Consider the following 16,838-nt stretch of genomic DNA (forward strand, 5'->3'; position numbering starts at 1 on the left):
ATAGCTAAGAAACCCTGAACTCTCAGAGCCTCAGTCTATCCATGAAATAGAGGTTATAAAACCTATCTTATAAACTTAATGTGAGTGTACTGCGGATGATGCTGAATAAATGATAGTTTCCTTGCCAGCTGCCCTGAAGTCTTTATAGGTGTCTAGAAATCAAAGACTTTTCAATCCCCTACTCATGGAGTTTGCTCTGTAAGACTGATTTGGTTCCTGCTGCTGTGGTCCATCTCATTTCCCACCACTTCACTTTGCAAGCCCCAGCCTCCCGTTACTCCTCCAGGTTCAGTTCAGTTTCTCAAAGGCACCAAGTTCTCTTCTGCCCCCTTGACCTTTGCCCATGGTGTTCTCTTGTCTCAAAGTACTTACTCTTCATTCCTCTCATACTCTACCTGGCCTCTTCCAGACTGTCCTTCAGATCCTATGCTAAATGTCACTGCCTACACGAGGCCCTCCCTGACCACCCAGTGTAACATGAGTCCTGTCCTATGATCTCAAAATACCCAAAGTCTCCCTCCCCTTCATAACTGATATCACGGTTTACGATTTCAGATATGGATACAGAACATTTTTTGGTCTGTTTTAGAAAAATCTTTCTTGTCAGCCTAGCTACTGGACCACACTCAATGGTTAAAAGAGTGCCTAGCACAGAGTAGGCTTTCAAGAATATATTGTTTCCTTCAGCAATCTGTCAATATTTGCCTGTCATTAAAAGGAGTCAGGATAACCTTAAAGAGAAAAAAGAAAAAAAAAAAAAACACTAAAGTTTTGATTCTGATGACATACTAGCTGCATAATTTGGTACAAGTCATTTTTACCTCTCTGAGCCTCACTTTTCTCATCTGTAAAATGGGATAGGTGTTACCTACCTCACAAGTTTACGGCAGAATCCGCTCTGGTAATGAATGAGAAAATACTAAGCAAAGTACGTATTGTGGGACCTCAGTGGGTTTGCTGGCTCCAAAAGATATTTGATGGTAAAGCTGTGGCCCCAGTGATTCTCCAGATCTTTGGTACTCTCAGTTTTCTTATCTGTAAAATGGGGATAAAAATTATATCCATCTCGTATACTACTTATGTGTTAAATGTGTTAATATATGTAAAAAAGAATACTGCCAACCACCTGATAGATACCTAGTAAACATTAGCTATTGTTGTATTTGTGATTATTGTTAATCTTTCAATTCTTAAAGATTATGAACACTTTTCTGGGGAAAGTGCACATTCTAACAAAATGTTGTAAATAGTTGCAAAGAGTTCACAATTCCCCTGTGCTATCTCTATATGCTGTAAGTTACCCTTTGCCATTATCTGCCTTTGAGGCCAAATTCTAAAGAAGCAGCTTAGTCAGAGGACTTACCTAAAATTATGTCCCAAAATTGTGTGTGTGTGAACTTATCTGACTGAGCTTCCCTGACGTTCATTAGATTCTGAAAAGGATCACGTTCCCAAAAAAGGTTTTAGGTGGGAGTTTTGTTTGTTCATTTAGGATTGAGAGGAGCTTGATAAATACCAAAGGCTGTAGCTTTTCTTCTTTGGAAGTTCATTCTTTACTTTTAATTGTGGACTGACATCTGCAGCCAGAGTGTATTTTGCAAAGCCAAATACATGCAGACATTTGAAAAACCTGCATTTGGACTGCCCGACCACCTGCACAGCTGCCAACAGCTGCCACCACAGACCCCTCCTTGGGAGTAGCTGTCTGGGGTCCAGGGACCTGTGCAGTGGATCTGGCACCATAACTGCCTTGCTAGATGATCTTTCCTTTTGTGTAACAGTAAATAGCAACCCTTGTAATCCTCAGCCGAGAATGTAGAAAAGCCTGCTCCTGAAAGCACCTAGGAATCTTCTGGGAGAGCTTCGGATTCGTAAATAGACCTAGCACTGACTTTTTAAAAACATGCCCTTTGCCAGGGGGGAAGAAAAAGACTATTAAAAAGTTTCTATTGGTATTGTCATGGAGCAGCAATTAGGGGTTGTAATAATAAATGAACGCGTGAGGCACACGTTGAAAATTTGACATGCTTTATAAATGCCAAGTCATAATAATGATGTCACAGGCTTTCATTTTCCAACTGTCTTAATTTCATTCTCAGTTTGAGATTGCAGATTACAGTAGTTAATTATTGGGCCAGAGTGAAACCTTAAATCAGATTTCCATTAAAGTGCGTGACTGCAGCAAATTACTTTGCAGGAGGAGAGAATGGCATTGTCTCTGGTGGTGTGGGGTCTTCCCATCACTCCTGGTGGTGATTTCCTCTTGGTGCTCCGTGATATGCCACATGTCCTAAATGATCCCATGTCCCTGAGCTACACAGCGTGTGTACTTCTGTGTCTTGCTGCTCTTGTAAAAATTCTAACTTCTTTGTTAGTATCACTCAGACTCTTTTTTCTCCTCTCTCTGTCACATTCTCTCATGCTGCCTCTCTCACTGCTGGTCTTTCTCACTCTCATGCTCTCACGTGGTTGCTCTATATTTCTCATCTCATGTTTGCTCATGCATTCACTCTTCTCTCTGTCCCTGTCTCCCTTTCCCATCACTCCCCCTCTATCCCTGAGGGAGGTTTTCAAAGCTTGTCTTCACCCAACTCTGGGAAAGGAAGGAATAAGCCAAAAAAACCAAGTTCCCATCCCTGGCCTCTAGTGCCTGCCACTCTTTACCTCATCTGGATTTTCTCAGGTTACTTCCCCATTCAGCCTGTAGGTCCTGAATGAACTAAGTTGGGTGACAGCTCTGCCTTCATCCTGGCTGCCCTCTTTTACCTAAGTTCCTGCTCGCTCTTTCTCTTTGTCACCTGGAACATCACTTCTTCCAAAACACCCCTCTCGCTACAGCAGTCTGTACCACTGGTGGTGCCCTGGTCTTAGCTCCGTGAGACTAAGGAGCCAGGATTGTAATTGCCAGTTTGCTGGTCTGCCTCGAACTAGTCTTTGAACTCTTTGAGGGCAGTGATGACCTCTTATTCATCTCCATATCCCAAGCACTTAACTCTGTGCCTGGCTTGGTAGATGGGAGTGTCTGTTGAAATTAATTTAATTCATTCACTCTTGAAACCATTATTTATTAGGTGATTACACTATGTCATGGATTGTGCTAGCTGCTTATAAAAAACTCTTGTTGTAGAGGAGCACAAAGGTGACCCACCCAGGGTGTTGTTTCTTGGGCATGGGGATACAGGGTGAGAGGTGAATATACTACATTGGAGAACAGTTGTCCTTTTTTCAGCACACCTAACAAAGCCACCTGTTCATCCACCATTGGAAAAGAGGGCTTTTCCTTGGGTTCAGTACCAGTTGAAGTGGTTGGCTCACTTTTAGGTACACGTTGTTGTATGAAGAGTATCTGTATTTGTCAGATGCTCGTTAAACACAGTGAGATACTGACATGAAAGACTCATGGGAACTGATACTAAACGAGGCAATACCAGAATCACAGCTCATATCTGACACTTGCTCCAGGGTATACATCTACTGAGAAGCATTGGATCACAGGGCCAGGGGCATCTTCCTGCCTCTTGTGCCTCATTCCTGCCTATGTGGATGACTTCACATATGCTTGCTGTGTGTGGTATGCCTACTCTATAGAACAATCATACTGTTTTAGATGGATTAAATAGAATAATTCACCCTAACTTGATGACACAGAAAAGCTTCACTGAGAAGTTGTTGACATCTGAACTCATCCCTAAGGAATGTGCAGGTTGCACCATGGCAGAGGTATAGAGGAGCCACTATGTACTTTACTAGAAAGCTTAGTTCTTCTACAAAAACTGAATGAGCCTCAGCTCTTTCTGAGTTTCTCTCTTGGACCCTGTGGAGTCATTATTGCTCTTGAGTGGTTTTTGTCTTCCATTGTTCTGGCAAGCTCCTCTCCATCCCACAGCTATTTGAAAACTACTGCTGTACCAGGCCTCAATACTAACAGCATTTAATAGCCATCATTAGAAAGCAAGCTTCTGCTTACCAGTCAGCCTGCTGTGAATGGTAATGGGAGATTTCTTTTTTGGGAGTAGCTCCAGTGTCTAATTGGTTTGGAAAATATTGCTCATTTATTTTATTCTTAAAACATTACCTTTTTACTGAACTTCAGTAAGTTTGTGTTTCTGTTATATTCAAATTCAGCATAGCTGCAGTCTGCTGAAAGGTTTTCTTCTTTTACTTGCTGTCTAGGTAACCTGTCCACTTTCACCATTGCTTGTTGAAATAAATGCATGTGTAAATATCCATTAGGTACCTTACAGGCATGTAGTAAGCATCTCACATGTCTTATTTAGGCCTTTCAACAACTTTATGGACTAGGTACTATTATTCCCATTTTATAGGTGGGGAAACCATGTTCGAGACAGGGTATGGCCCGTGCCCAAGATTCCAGCTCTAGCAGCTGGCATGAATGAAGAATCAGTAGGCAATCTAGAGGCTGACTTTGAGCCTTACCACTGCTACTTGTTAGCTGTGTAACACTGGGACACATCATGTGAATTTTCTGAATGGCTTTATCAGCTATAGAGGGCTAACCCTCACTGTACTTACTGTACTGTAAAGCAGGGATCAAAATTAAAAATGAGGGTTCATGTAATGGCACTTTTTAAAGAGTTAAGTGCTGAACAAATGTAAGGTATCCTTTTCTCATATGTTTTGTGTAGTTAATTTAGCATATTGAAATAATGGGATTTAAAAATGGCATGCAGCACACACATATATGCTTTGCAATTAGTGTAGCATAATTTAATTGTGACTCCATTGTTGGAATTTTGATGCCTCCAGCTTGATGAATAGCCATTATCTGTGGGTGTTATCAATTAATCTAGGTAATGAATTCTCTTCATTATCTCGTTCTTCATGTTAATTATACAGGATTTTCTTATACCTATTTATCAAGTCAGGGCAAGTACAATTTTTTTGGCCCACACGCCTTTGAGTATGGAATATGTACAAGCAAGTTAACATGATGGGTTTAAATTTACATTTCTGAAAAATTCTAGTCAGTGGCTTGGCTTTTCTTATATCCTTATAGTGTGAGCTTGTATCTTTTTATTTTGGGGGTCTTTTTTTTTAATCAAAAAGGTCATTATCTAAGATAATTAAGCTATCTCTGACTTTTGAGACTATACCTCTAGCATATCAAAGAGGTATTAAGGAAGCATAGAAAAATTGGAATTTTTACCTAATACAAAACAACAAATAATTAATGTTACTAGTTTTGAAATATTTTATGAGGTACCAGGACAGGTAAAAATTCAAGTATAAACCATGGAGGGAAAAGACGTAACGACATGAAATTTTAAATGGCACTATTCATAAATAACATCCATTACATCTTAACATACGTTACATCTTACAGAAAAACCCAAACGAACTTTCTGGCCAGCCCAATATAAGGCACAGCAGAAGACAGTGTATAAGAAATGAGTGGTGACTGAATTCATTTTGAATTCAGAGAAGTGATTGATAGGATAATCTGGGTTAATATGGTAATGTTATATATTGATATTTATTAATTAAATACTAAACTTTAACTTCAGCATTTTCTGGGTCTTGTTTTATAGTTTATATTCTGTGTTTTTTAAAAAAGATTATTATTTTAATTGTCTCTGTTGTTTAGCCAATTATTTGGGGGAATGTTGACTGTCAGCATTTTGATGGGCACCTTCCTGTTTTTTATTTCAGGTTGAAGCCATCCTAGTCAATATTTTTGGCGGAATCGTCAACTGTGCCATCATTGCCAATGGGATCACCAAAGCCTGCCGGGAGCTGGAACTCAAGGTGCCGCTGGTGGTCCGGCTTGAAGGTAAGTTACTGTAGATTTCCACAGTGCCAATACTCCCCTTCTTCAGGGTCAGGTGACCAGCATGTTCTGCATTCACAAGCTTCCTGAGACAACATAAGGAAACACTGGATTACATAAGATGAAGCAAATGCAGTACTTCTCTGAGCTTTTACTCTGCATTGCAGCTCTCCAAGAATGGCACATGTTATGAGTCTCCAAATTTTCCAAACATATTCCAGGGTGGAGCCCTTTTATTATGAATCATACCATGAGGTTAGTGTTCTGGGAAAAACACTCTGAGAAATGCTGCTCCAAGAATTCTTCATCATGAGACACCAAGGGTTCTCAAACTTTTTGGTCTGAGGACTCCCTACTTGTTAAACTGGAGAACCCCAAAGATCTCTTGTTTATTTTGGGTTATATCTGTTGATATTTATTAATTTATTTAACTGATTAATAAATTAATTTGGTAAGAGGAATAACTACTTGGAACTTCTTAAATACTCATTTTTTAAATAATAAACTTTTAATTTTTGTATTATATATTTTATATGTAAATATATATACTATATAATTTATGAAGAAGTAAATATATCTTTTTAAAATTTTAGTAAGAATAGCAGCACTGTTTTATGGCTTTGCAAATCCCTTTAAGGTCTAGCTTAATATTTGCTTCTGCAAGAGATCTGTTGCAATATGCTGTTTTGGTGGAAGTATATGAAGAAAATCTGACCTCATAGAGCTATGTATCTGGAAAACAGAGCAGTTTTTAATAATCATTTCATACAATTCTGAATATTATTCTTTGATACTACACTAAAACCTGTAACAGTGTCTTTATTACAGATAAGTTTTAACGTAGAATCTGAAACTATTTCAATGAACTTTCTTTTTGAATTTTTAAAAATTTTTATTTATTTATTTTTAACATATTTATTGGAGTATATTGCTTTACAATTGTGTGTTAGTTTCTGCTGTATAACAAAGTGAATCAACTAATACGTATACATATATTCCCAAATCCCCTCCCTCTTGCATCTCCCTCCCACCCTCCCTATCCCACCCCTCTAGGTGGTCAAAAAGCACCGAGATGATGTCCCTGTGCTATGTGGCTGCTTCCCACTAGCTATCTGTTTTACATTTGGTAGTGTATATATGTCCATGCCACTCTCTCACTTTGTCCCAGCTTAGCCTTCCCCCTCCCGTGTCCTCAAGTCCATTCTCTACGTCTGCGTCTTTATTCCTCTCCTGCCCCTAGGTTCTTCAGAACCATTTTTTTCTTTTTTTTTTTATAGATTCCATATATATGTGTTAGCATACGGTATTTGTTTTTCTCTTTCTGACTTATTTCACTCTGTATGACAGACTCTAGGTCCATCCACCTCACTACAAATGACTCAATTTCGTTTCTTTTTATGGCTGAGTAATATTCCGTTGTATACATGTGCCACATCTTCTTTATCCATTCATCTGTTGATGGACACTGAGGTTGCTTCCATGTACTGGCTATTGTAAATAGATCTGCAACGAACATTGTGGTACTTGACTCTTTTTGAATTACGGTTTTCTCAGGGTATATGCCCACTAGTGGGATTGCTGGGTCGTATGGTAGTTCTATTTTTAGTTTTTTAAGGAACCTCCATACTGTTCTCCATAGTGGCTGTATCAATGTACATTCCCACCAACAGTGCAAGAGGGTTCCCTTTTCTCCACACCCTCCCCAGCATTTATTGTTTGTAGGTTTTTTGATGATGGCCATTCTGACCAGTGTGAGGTGATACCTCATTGTAGTTTTGATTTGCATTTCTCTAATGATTAGTGATGTTGAGCATCCTTTCATGTGTTTGTTGGCAATCTGTATATCTTCTTTGGAGAAATGTCTGTTTAGATCTTCTGCCCATTTTTGGATTGGGTTGTTTTTTTTTTTTTGGTATTGGGCTGCATGAGCTGCTTGTATATTTTGGAGATTAATCCTTTGTCAGTTGCTTCATTTGCAAATATTTTCTCCCATTCTGAGGGTTGTCTTTTCATTTTGTTTATGTTTTCCTTTGCTGTGCAAAAGCTTTTAAGTTTCATTAGGTCCCATTTGTTTATTTTTGTTTTTATTTCCATTTCTCTAGAAGGTGGGTCAAAAAGCATCTTGCTGTGATTCATGTGATTTATGTCATAGAGTGTTCTGCCTATGTTTTCCTCTAAGAGTTTGATAGTGTCTGGCCTTACATTTAGGTCTTTAATCCATTTTGAGTTTATTTTTGTGTATGGTGTTAGGGAGTGTTCTACTTTCATTCTTTTACATGTAGCTGTCCAGTTTTCCCAGCACCACTGATTGAAGAGGCTGTCTTTTCTCCATGGTATATTCTTGCCTCCTTTATCAAAAATAAGTGCATAGGTTTATGTCTGGGTTTTCTATCCTGTTCCATTGATCTATATTTCTGTTTTTGTGCCAGTACCATACTATCTTGATTACTGTAGCTTCTGTAGTATAGTCTGAAGTCAGGGAGCCTGATTCCTCCAGCTCCTTTTTTCTTTCTCAAGATTGCCTTGGCTATTCGGGGTCTTTTGTGTTTCCATAGAAAGTGTGAAATTTTTTGTTCTGGTTCTGTGAAAAGTGCCATTGGTAGTTCGATAGGGATTGCATTGAATCTATAGATTGCTTTGGATAGTATAGTCATTTTCACAATGTTGATTCTTCCAATCCAAGAACATGGTATATCTCTCTATCTGTTTGTAGTATCTTTAATTTCTTTCAGCAGTGTCTTATAGTTTTCTGCATACAGGTCTTCTGTCTCCTTAGGTAGGTTTATTCCTAGGTATTTTATTCTTTTGTTGCAATGGTAAATGAGAGTGTTTCCTTAATTTCTCTTTCAGATTTTTCATCATTAGTATATAGGAATGCAAGAGACTTCTGTGCATTAATTTTGTGTTCTGCTGCTTTACCAAATTCATTGATTAGCTCTAGTAGTTTTCTGGTAGCATCTTTAGGATTCTCTGTGTATAGTATCATGTCATCTGCAAACAGTGACAGTTTTATTTCTTCTTTTCCGATTTGGCTTCCTTTTATTTCTTTTTCTTCTCTGATTGCTGTGGCTAAAACTTCCAAAACTATGTTGAATAATAGTTGTTAGAGTGGGCAACCTTGTCTTGTTCCTGATCTTCATGGAAATGCTTTCAGTTTTTCACCATTGAGAACTATGTTTGTTGTGGGTTTGTCATATATCGCCTTTATTATGTTGAGGTAAGTTCCCTCTATGCCTACTTTCTGGAGAGTTTTTATCATAAACGGGTGTTGAATTTTGTTGAAAGCTTTTTCTGCATCTTTTGAGATGATGATATGGTTTTTCTCCTTCAATTTGTTAATATGGTGTACCACATTGATTGATTTGCCTATATTGAAGAATCCTTGCATTCCTGGGATAAACCCCACTTGATCATGGTGGATGATCCTTTTAATGTGTTGTTGGATTCTGTTTGCTAGTATTTTGTTGAGGATTTTTGCATCTATGTTCATTAGTGATATTGGCCTGTAGTTTTCTTCTTTTGTGACATCTTTGTCTGGTTTTGGTATCAGGGTGATGGTGGCCTTGTAGAATGAGTTTGGGAGTGTTCCTCCCTCTGCTATTTTTTGGAAGTGTTTGAGAAGGATAGATGTTAGCTCTTCTCTAAATGTTTGATAGAATTCACCTGTGAAGCCATCTGGTCCTGGGCTTTTGTTTGTTGGAAGATTTTTTATCACAGTTTCAATTTCAGTGCTTGTGATTGGTCTGTTTATATTTTCTATTTCTTCCTGGTTCAGTCTTGGAAGGTTGTGCTTTGCTAAGAATTTGTCTCTTTCTTCCAGATTGTCCATTTTATTGGCATATAGTTGCTTGTAGAATCTCTCATGATCTTTTGTATTTCTGCAGTGTCAGTTGTTACTTCTCCTTTTTCTTTTCTAATTCTACTGATTTGAGTGTTTTCCCTTTTTTTCTTGATGAGTCTGGCTAGTGGTTTATCAGTTTTACCTTCTCAAAGAACCAGCTTTTAGTTTTATTGATCTTTGCTATTGTTTCTTTCATTTCTTTTTCATTTATTTCTGATCTGTTCTTTTTGATTTCTTTCCTTCTGCTAACTTTCAGGTATTTTTGTTCTTACTCTGATTGCTTTAGGTGTAAGTTTAGGTTGTTTATTTGAGATGTTTCTTGTTTATTGAGGTAGGATGGTACTGCTATAAAATTCCCTCTTAGAACTGCTTTTGCTGCATCCCATAGGTTTTAGGCCGTCGTGTTTTCATTGTCATTTGTTTCTAGGTATTTTTTGATTTCCTCTTTGATTTCTTCAGTGATCTCTTGGTATTTAGTAGTGTATTGTTTAGCCTCCATGTATTTGTATTTTTTATAGTTTTTTTCCTGTAATTGATATCTAGTCTCATAGCGTTGTGGTCGGAAAAGATACTTGATACGATTTCAATTTTCTTAAATTTACCAAGGCTTGATTTGTGACCCAAGATATGATCTATCCTGGAGAATGTTCCATGAGCACTTGAGAAAAATGTGTATTCTGTTGTTTTTGGGTGGAATGTCCTATAAATATCAATTAAGTCCATCTTGTTTAATGTATCATTTAAAGCTTGTGTTTCCTTATTTATTTTCATTTTGGATGATCTGTCCATTGGTGAAAGTGGGGTGTTAAAGTCCCCTACTATGATTGTGTTACTCTCAGTTTCTCCTTTTATGGCTGTTAGCATTTGCCTCATGTATTGAGGTGCTCGTATGTTGGGTGCATACATATTTACAATTGTTACATCTTCTTCTTGGATTGATCCCTTGATCATTATGTAGTGTCCTTCTTTGTCTCTTGTAATAGTCTTTATTTTAAAGTCTATTTTGTCTGATATGAGAATTGCTACTCCAGCTTTCTTTTGATTTCCATTTGCATGGAATATCTTCTTTCCATCCTCTCACTTTCCTTCTGTATGTGTCCCTAGGTCTGAAGTGGGTCTCTTGTAGACAGCATATATATGGGTCTTGTTTTTGTATCCATTCAGCCAGTCTCTGTCTTTTGGTTGGAGCATTTAATCCATTTACGTTTAAGGTGGTTATCGATATATATGTTCCTATTACCATTTTCTTAATTGTTTTGTGTTTGTTATTGTAGGTCTTTTCCTTCTCTTGTGTTTCCTGCCTAGAGAAGTTCCTTTAGCATTTGTTGTAAAGCTGGTTTGGTGGTGCTGACTTCTCTTAGGTTTTGCTACTCTAAAGGTTTTAATTTCTGCGTCGAATCGGAATGAGATCCTTGTTGGGTAGAGTAATCTTGGTTGTAGGTTTTTCCCTTTCATCACTTTAAATATGTCCTGCCACTCTCTGCTGGCTTGCAGAGTTTCTGCTGAAAGATCAGCTGTTACCCTTATGGAGATTCCCTTGTATGTTATTTGTTGCTTTTCCCTTGCTGCTTTTAATATTTTTTCTCTGTATTTAATTTTTGATATTTTGATTAATATGTGTCTTGGCATGTTTCTCCTTGTATTTATCCTGTTTGGGACTCTCTGTGCTTCCTGGACTTGACTGATTATTTCCTTTCCCATATTAGGGAAATTTTCAACTATAATCTCTTCACATATTTTATCAGACCCTTTCTTTTTCTCTTCTTCTTCTGGGACCCCTATAATTCGAATGTTGGTGCGTTTAATGTTGTCCCAGAGATCTCTGAGAGTGTCCTCAATTCTTTTCATTCTTTTTTCTTTATTCTGCTCTGCAGTAGTTATTTCCACTGTTTTATTTTCCAGGTCACTTATCCGTTCTTCTGCCTCAGTATTCTGCTATTGATTCTTTCTAGAGAATTTTAAATTTCATTTATTGTGTTGTTCATCACTGTTTGTTTACTCTTTAGTTCTTCTAGCTCCTTGTTAAACGTTTCTTGTATTTTCTGCATTCTATTTCCAAGATTTTGGATCATGTTTACTATCATTACTCTGAATTCTTTTTCAGGTAGACTACCTATTTCCTCTTCATTTGTTTGGTCTGGTGGGTTTTTACCTTGCTCTTTCATCTGCTGCATTTTTCTCTGTCTTCTCATTTTGCTTAACTTGCTGTGTTTGGGGTCTCTTTTTCACAGGCTGCAGGTTCGTAGTTCCTGTTGTTTTTGGTGTCTGCCCCCAGTGGGTAAGGTCGGTTCAGTGGGTTGTGTAGGCCTCCTGGTGGAGGGGATTGGTGCCTGAGTTCTGGTGGATTAGGTTGGATCTTGTCTTTGTGGTGGGCAGTACTGCGTCTGGTGGTGTGTTTTGGGGTGTCTGTGAACTTATTATGTTTTTAGGCAGTCTCTCTGCTAATGTGTGGCATTGTGTTCCTGTCTTGCTAGTTATTTCGTATCGGGTGTCCAGCACTGGAGCTTGCTGGTCGTTGTTGAGTGCAGCTGGGTCTTAGCGTTGAGACAGAGATCTCTGGGAGAGCTCTCGCCGATTGATATTACGAGGGGCTGGGGTGGGGGGTGGTCTCTGGTGGACCAGTGTCCTGAACTCGACTGTCCCACCTCAGAGGCTCAGGCCTGACACCCGGCCAGAGAACCAAGACCATCAGCCACATGGCTGCTAGTGTTGGAGGGTCTCCTGCAGAGGCAGGGAGCAGCTGTGGCTCACCACAGGGACAAGGACACTGGCAGCAGAAATTCTGGGAAGTACTCCTTGGTGTGAGCCCTCCCAGAGTCCACCATTAGTGCCACCAAAGAGCCTGTAGTCAATGAACTTTTTATGCTCTGTTATATTGAAATCCCTTGGTCTATCTTGCACAGTAAGTGGATTTTACAGATGCATGATTTAATCATATGGAAAATTTTGGATTATGCAGATCTTCCAAAGGTTAACACATGTCAACATACAATATCAAAAAATTTACATCTGTTAATATCACACCATTATCAGAAAAGCTTCTAAGTATTGAGAAGCTGTCAAGGTGGTAGATGCAACTTTTCCAGAATTCTGATTTTCACTTGAAAATACAAATTTTTCTTATTCCTCACAGAATGCTAAGCTGTTTTCCTTGAAGTGGCAGACTTACTTCACTCATTTTTGAGAAAATGTCTGCCATGTATCTAAGTCTGAACAACCATAGTGTGTTCTTCACTCTTCCATGGAAAAGTGGGTGGTTTAGGTCGCTACTCAGTTATACAAATACTTTGCCTCAGAACAACCGTCATAGTTTAGTATGCAGCAGAGTGCCTTTTGTATGCTTCCCATTTGATCACACAGAATATTAGAAATATGTATACTCAAGGGTTGAGATTTAATACAATTAATTTTTTTTTTTTTTTTTTTTTTTTACTGTTCATTAAGAACATTCTTGCTCACAAGTGGCAACTTTTCCTTGTGAATGTGAGGTGGTGAAAAATAACATGAATAACTAGTACAGATTCATGCTGCTTGATCCCATGGTAACATGCCCACAGTTTTACCCTCAATTACTTTTGTTTCATCAGGGCAGATTATTATTACTATTACTACTACCACCACCACTACTACTACTACTACTTTAAAAGTAGTTCTTACATCAGGGACTTCCCCCAGGGTTCTGTAAGCCACACTCTGAGAACCACTATAGTAGAGAAGTGAAAATAGACAGTTTAATATGAAAACTATGCAAAAGTCCTGTCCACATCGTCAACTGATTCAGATTGCAGTGATCAAGCAGCCCCTTGGATAGACTTCTGGAGTATCATTTTGGGGACAGCTTGATTTCTCCAATTACCATGCTGGTGCTGTTATTCCCTAGAGTCCTTCTTCTCAAGATAAAATCTAGGGATATTTTGACACTACTGTGTAGCCCCGTCTTCCTTTGAAGTCAAGCCTCCAGAACAGCTACAGTCCATTTTTCTCTGTTTGCTTCTTTCTTCTCTCACTCTCTGCCTCCCTGAGATTCTCCACGTCACAAACTTAGATGTGCACCATATGGACTTAATAGAAGTAATGATCACAAAAGAAAAATGAAAATAGGAGGGGCTCCAGTTGGCAAAGTTTAATATGGACATTAAAACATATGATTGAATTAAAAGTTCTTAAAAATGTAAATGCAACATAATTGAGCCAATTAAAAATAATTTCAGTGAAAGGAAAATGATTGGTAAGGCTTCACTGTAAAGAAAATTCATCAAGGAGTTGATGGGTTTATCAATGTAGGTATATAACTCTGATTAAAATGTTGATCTCAGACTGTTTATTAAAATGTTGATCTCAGACTGTTTTCAGGGTCAAAGTGACCAGTGAGCCTCAGGTTGTAAAAGTCATCTCTTCTTGTGTTCTGAAAGGGGAGCAGGTCTCCATAAGCAAATCATACTAGTGTCTATCACTTGGAAATGACTAGAAACTAGCACATGCTATGGTGGACTTATTCTGTCTAGTGATCCTCCCTGTAACTCTGTTGTCAGCAGGGACGCTTAGTTATAATATTAGCTTGTAGTATACTCCTAGAAAAGAAAGTTACCTCACTTTTAATTTTTCCCAAAAGATTAAAAGGAGCACTTCTCTTATTTTCACACTATGCGTATTATTCCAGAAGTAATAAATGATCCCCATCATTTAATGTATGCTTACCATATGTAGCAGGATGGTATACATGCTTAAATGTGCAAACTACCACATCTAAACTATCATTATCTCCCTTAATAATCAGTATTGACTATATCAAAGGTCTATCTGAGCTACTAGGAAGAAGCTTTGAAATGTCTAAGTCTGTTAGACAGTCAGGTTTGTATCTCTCTTTTTTTTTTTTTTAGATTTGTATCATTTAAATTAAAACATTTCCAAGATATATGCCTGTGTTTTTTTAATTAATTAATATGATAAATACTATGTGTAAGCCATTGAGCTTTAGGCATTAAGGAGGATGCTTAGAAATATAAGAAATGATGTCAGTTACTAGATAACTGGGGAAATAAAACAAAAAGAAAAATCAACAATACAAGCTAATATATGTAAAACGTTAACCAGTGTTTGCCCTAAGAGAATCTGCTTCTCTCTTAGTAGCAATAGCCATTGGGGTATCCCAGATAACCACCAGCCTGGCTTGTGGAGATGTTGATACCTTACAATGTCCACCCTATCAAGGGGAATTGAAGATGAGCTCAAAGAGGATGCTGGGCCCCAAATTTATCTAGCCTAAAAATGTGTAGGATGACCTTTTCTGCCACTCGCCTCCTTTCACGATAATAGCTGCTCTCCTATAATAAGCACCTAAGACCTTTATCAATAGAGGAAAAGCAGGAGAGCTTTTCACATTTCTAGAGTCTTCAGTGGTATTCTTTTCTTTCTCTTGTGGAAGTTGCATCTAACGTGATAAATGACCTTAGATAGATGCAAGGCTCTCACGCTCAACATGGTCATACCAGGGACACTCACTAATAGCCATATGTGTGATTCCTGGGAACACGGCTGCCCCACACCAAGATAAGACCTATCCCAAAACTCTATCGGTCCTGCATAATAAACAAGGGAAAATGGAAGAATTCTGCTCTAACTCTACTCTTGGCTCTGATCATAGATAACAAAATACAGAAATTTGGAGATCATATTATCCATAAAGATCCTGTAAAGGAAACTAAATACAAACCATCCTCTGTGCTCTTTATGCTAAGGGACTGAATTTCTGTCCTTTAAGTTGTGCCTGTTGTAGCTCAGCCCACGTTTATTAGCATACCCTTTATTTTATTTTTTAATTTATTTTATTGAAGTATAGTTGATTTACAATGTGTTAATTTCTACTGTGTATATATATTCTTCTTCATATTCTTTTCCATTATGGTTTATCACAGGATATTGAATATGGCATACCCTTTTTTTAAAGCTTACTCAATATTGACAACTATAATTATAGTACATTTACAGATGTGAGTTAGCAGCGAAATATTATGAAAGGAGAATTTCCAAGTTGAACATGGAAATAAGTAAGATTTGAATCATTGGAAAAAAGGAAGAAGGAGGAAATTTAGTAAAGGATCAGAAGCAAGTCATCAGATCTGTTCCATATTTGGGAGTTGGTACTGGGATCATAACAGTGGCAAAAACTGCAAGCCAGGACCTGACTAGATCAGTAGGCTGTCCTGTAGAAAGTAATGGTTTTGCAGCAACATGTTATGGGTGAAAAGAACTAAGTAGGACAATCAAGTTAGTAGCCAGAATCTACAGTATTAGGTAGAATCTAAAACCCAAGCAGATTTGCCGCATAGAGGTAAAAGTGAGTAGGAACAAGAGCAGAGGTAGAAAAAGAGATGAGAGAAAGTGGGGAGCTATGGTTTAAATCTATGACCAGGAGAAGGATGGCACAGTTGATGGACTTGGGAAAGTCAAAAGTGGAAACTAGATAGAGAGACTGGGAGAGGATGACACTAGGATCTAGTCATGCTTTGTTTGAGATGAAGCTGTAACATCAGATGGAACCTGTGTGGAGGCAGAGATGTGGGACTACAGGGGAAGATCCAAAGAGAAGTATGACAGACAAATGGATGTCACCCTCATTTTGAAGGGCCCAGTAAACCACACTCAGGACTCACTGCATTGGAAATTGTTCCCCTGCAGTACAGCTCAGTTAAAATGAGAAACCAGTCAAAACCCAAAATGTCCTGTCACAGAAAGTCTTGTTCTTAGTGCTTCCAGTGGGGAAAAAGTTGCTAACTACAGGGCCCTCTGAGGAATTTCTCTTAGACTTAATGTAAATTTTTCATTTGCTTTCCTCTGGGTCAGAGCATAAATTCTGCTCCTCTCACAAATCTCTCTGCATTCAGTTATATTTTACCCAAACTTAGAGTATGATTTGGTTCTCTCTGTTTTTCTAAACAGAGCAAACTCTTCGTTGTCGGTGGTGACAGAGAAAGACAAAGTGATACAAAGAAGCAGGAATATTTTGAACAATTCTAGTGATAGTTTGTGTTTAACTTGACACTATACTTTGTTTTAGCCGATAAACTTCAAAATTAACTTTATTTCTATTAATATTAAAATTGGTTCACATTCCCAGAACACCCACTATTGTCTAGCTAGTAAAGGTGAGAAGAGACAGGGGTGTCCACCAACCCAGCATCTATGAAAAACTGAGTGACACGTAAAAAC

General features: G+C 38.2%; 1 protein-coding gene across 3 annotated transcripts in view; it reads left to right on the forward strand.

Annotated features, from left to right (window-relative positions):
* Nucleotides 1-16,838, forward strand: part of SUCLG2 (succinate-CoA ligase GDP-forming subunit beta) — a 256,923-nt gene that overhangs the window by 225,197 nt on the left and 14,888 nt on the right. For all 3 annotated transcript variants that reach the window (XM_082344801.1, XM_082344802.1, XM_082344804.1), the window contains one exon: nucleotides 5,671-5,791. In XM_082344801.1, the coding sequence (XP_082200927.1) occupies nucleotides 5,671-5,791 (121 nt within the window). The remainder of the gene's footprint in view (nucleotides 1-5,670; nucleotides 5,792-16,838) is intronic.

Source organism: Balaenoptera borealis (assembly GCF_965194805.1).
Source record: "Balaenoptera borealis genome assembly, chromosome: 12".
In the NCBI taxonomy this organism is placed as follows: Eukaryota; Metazoa; Chordata; class Mammalia; order Artiodactyla; family Balaenopteridae; genus Balaenoptera; species Balaenoptera borealis.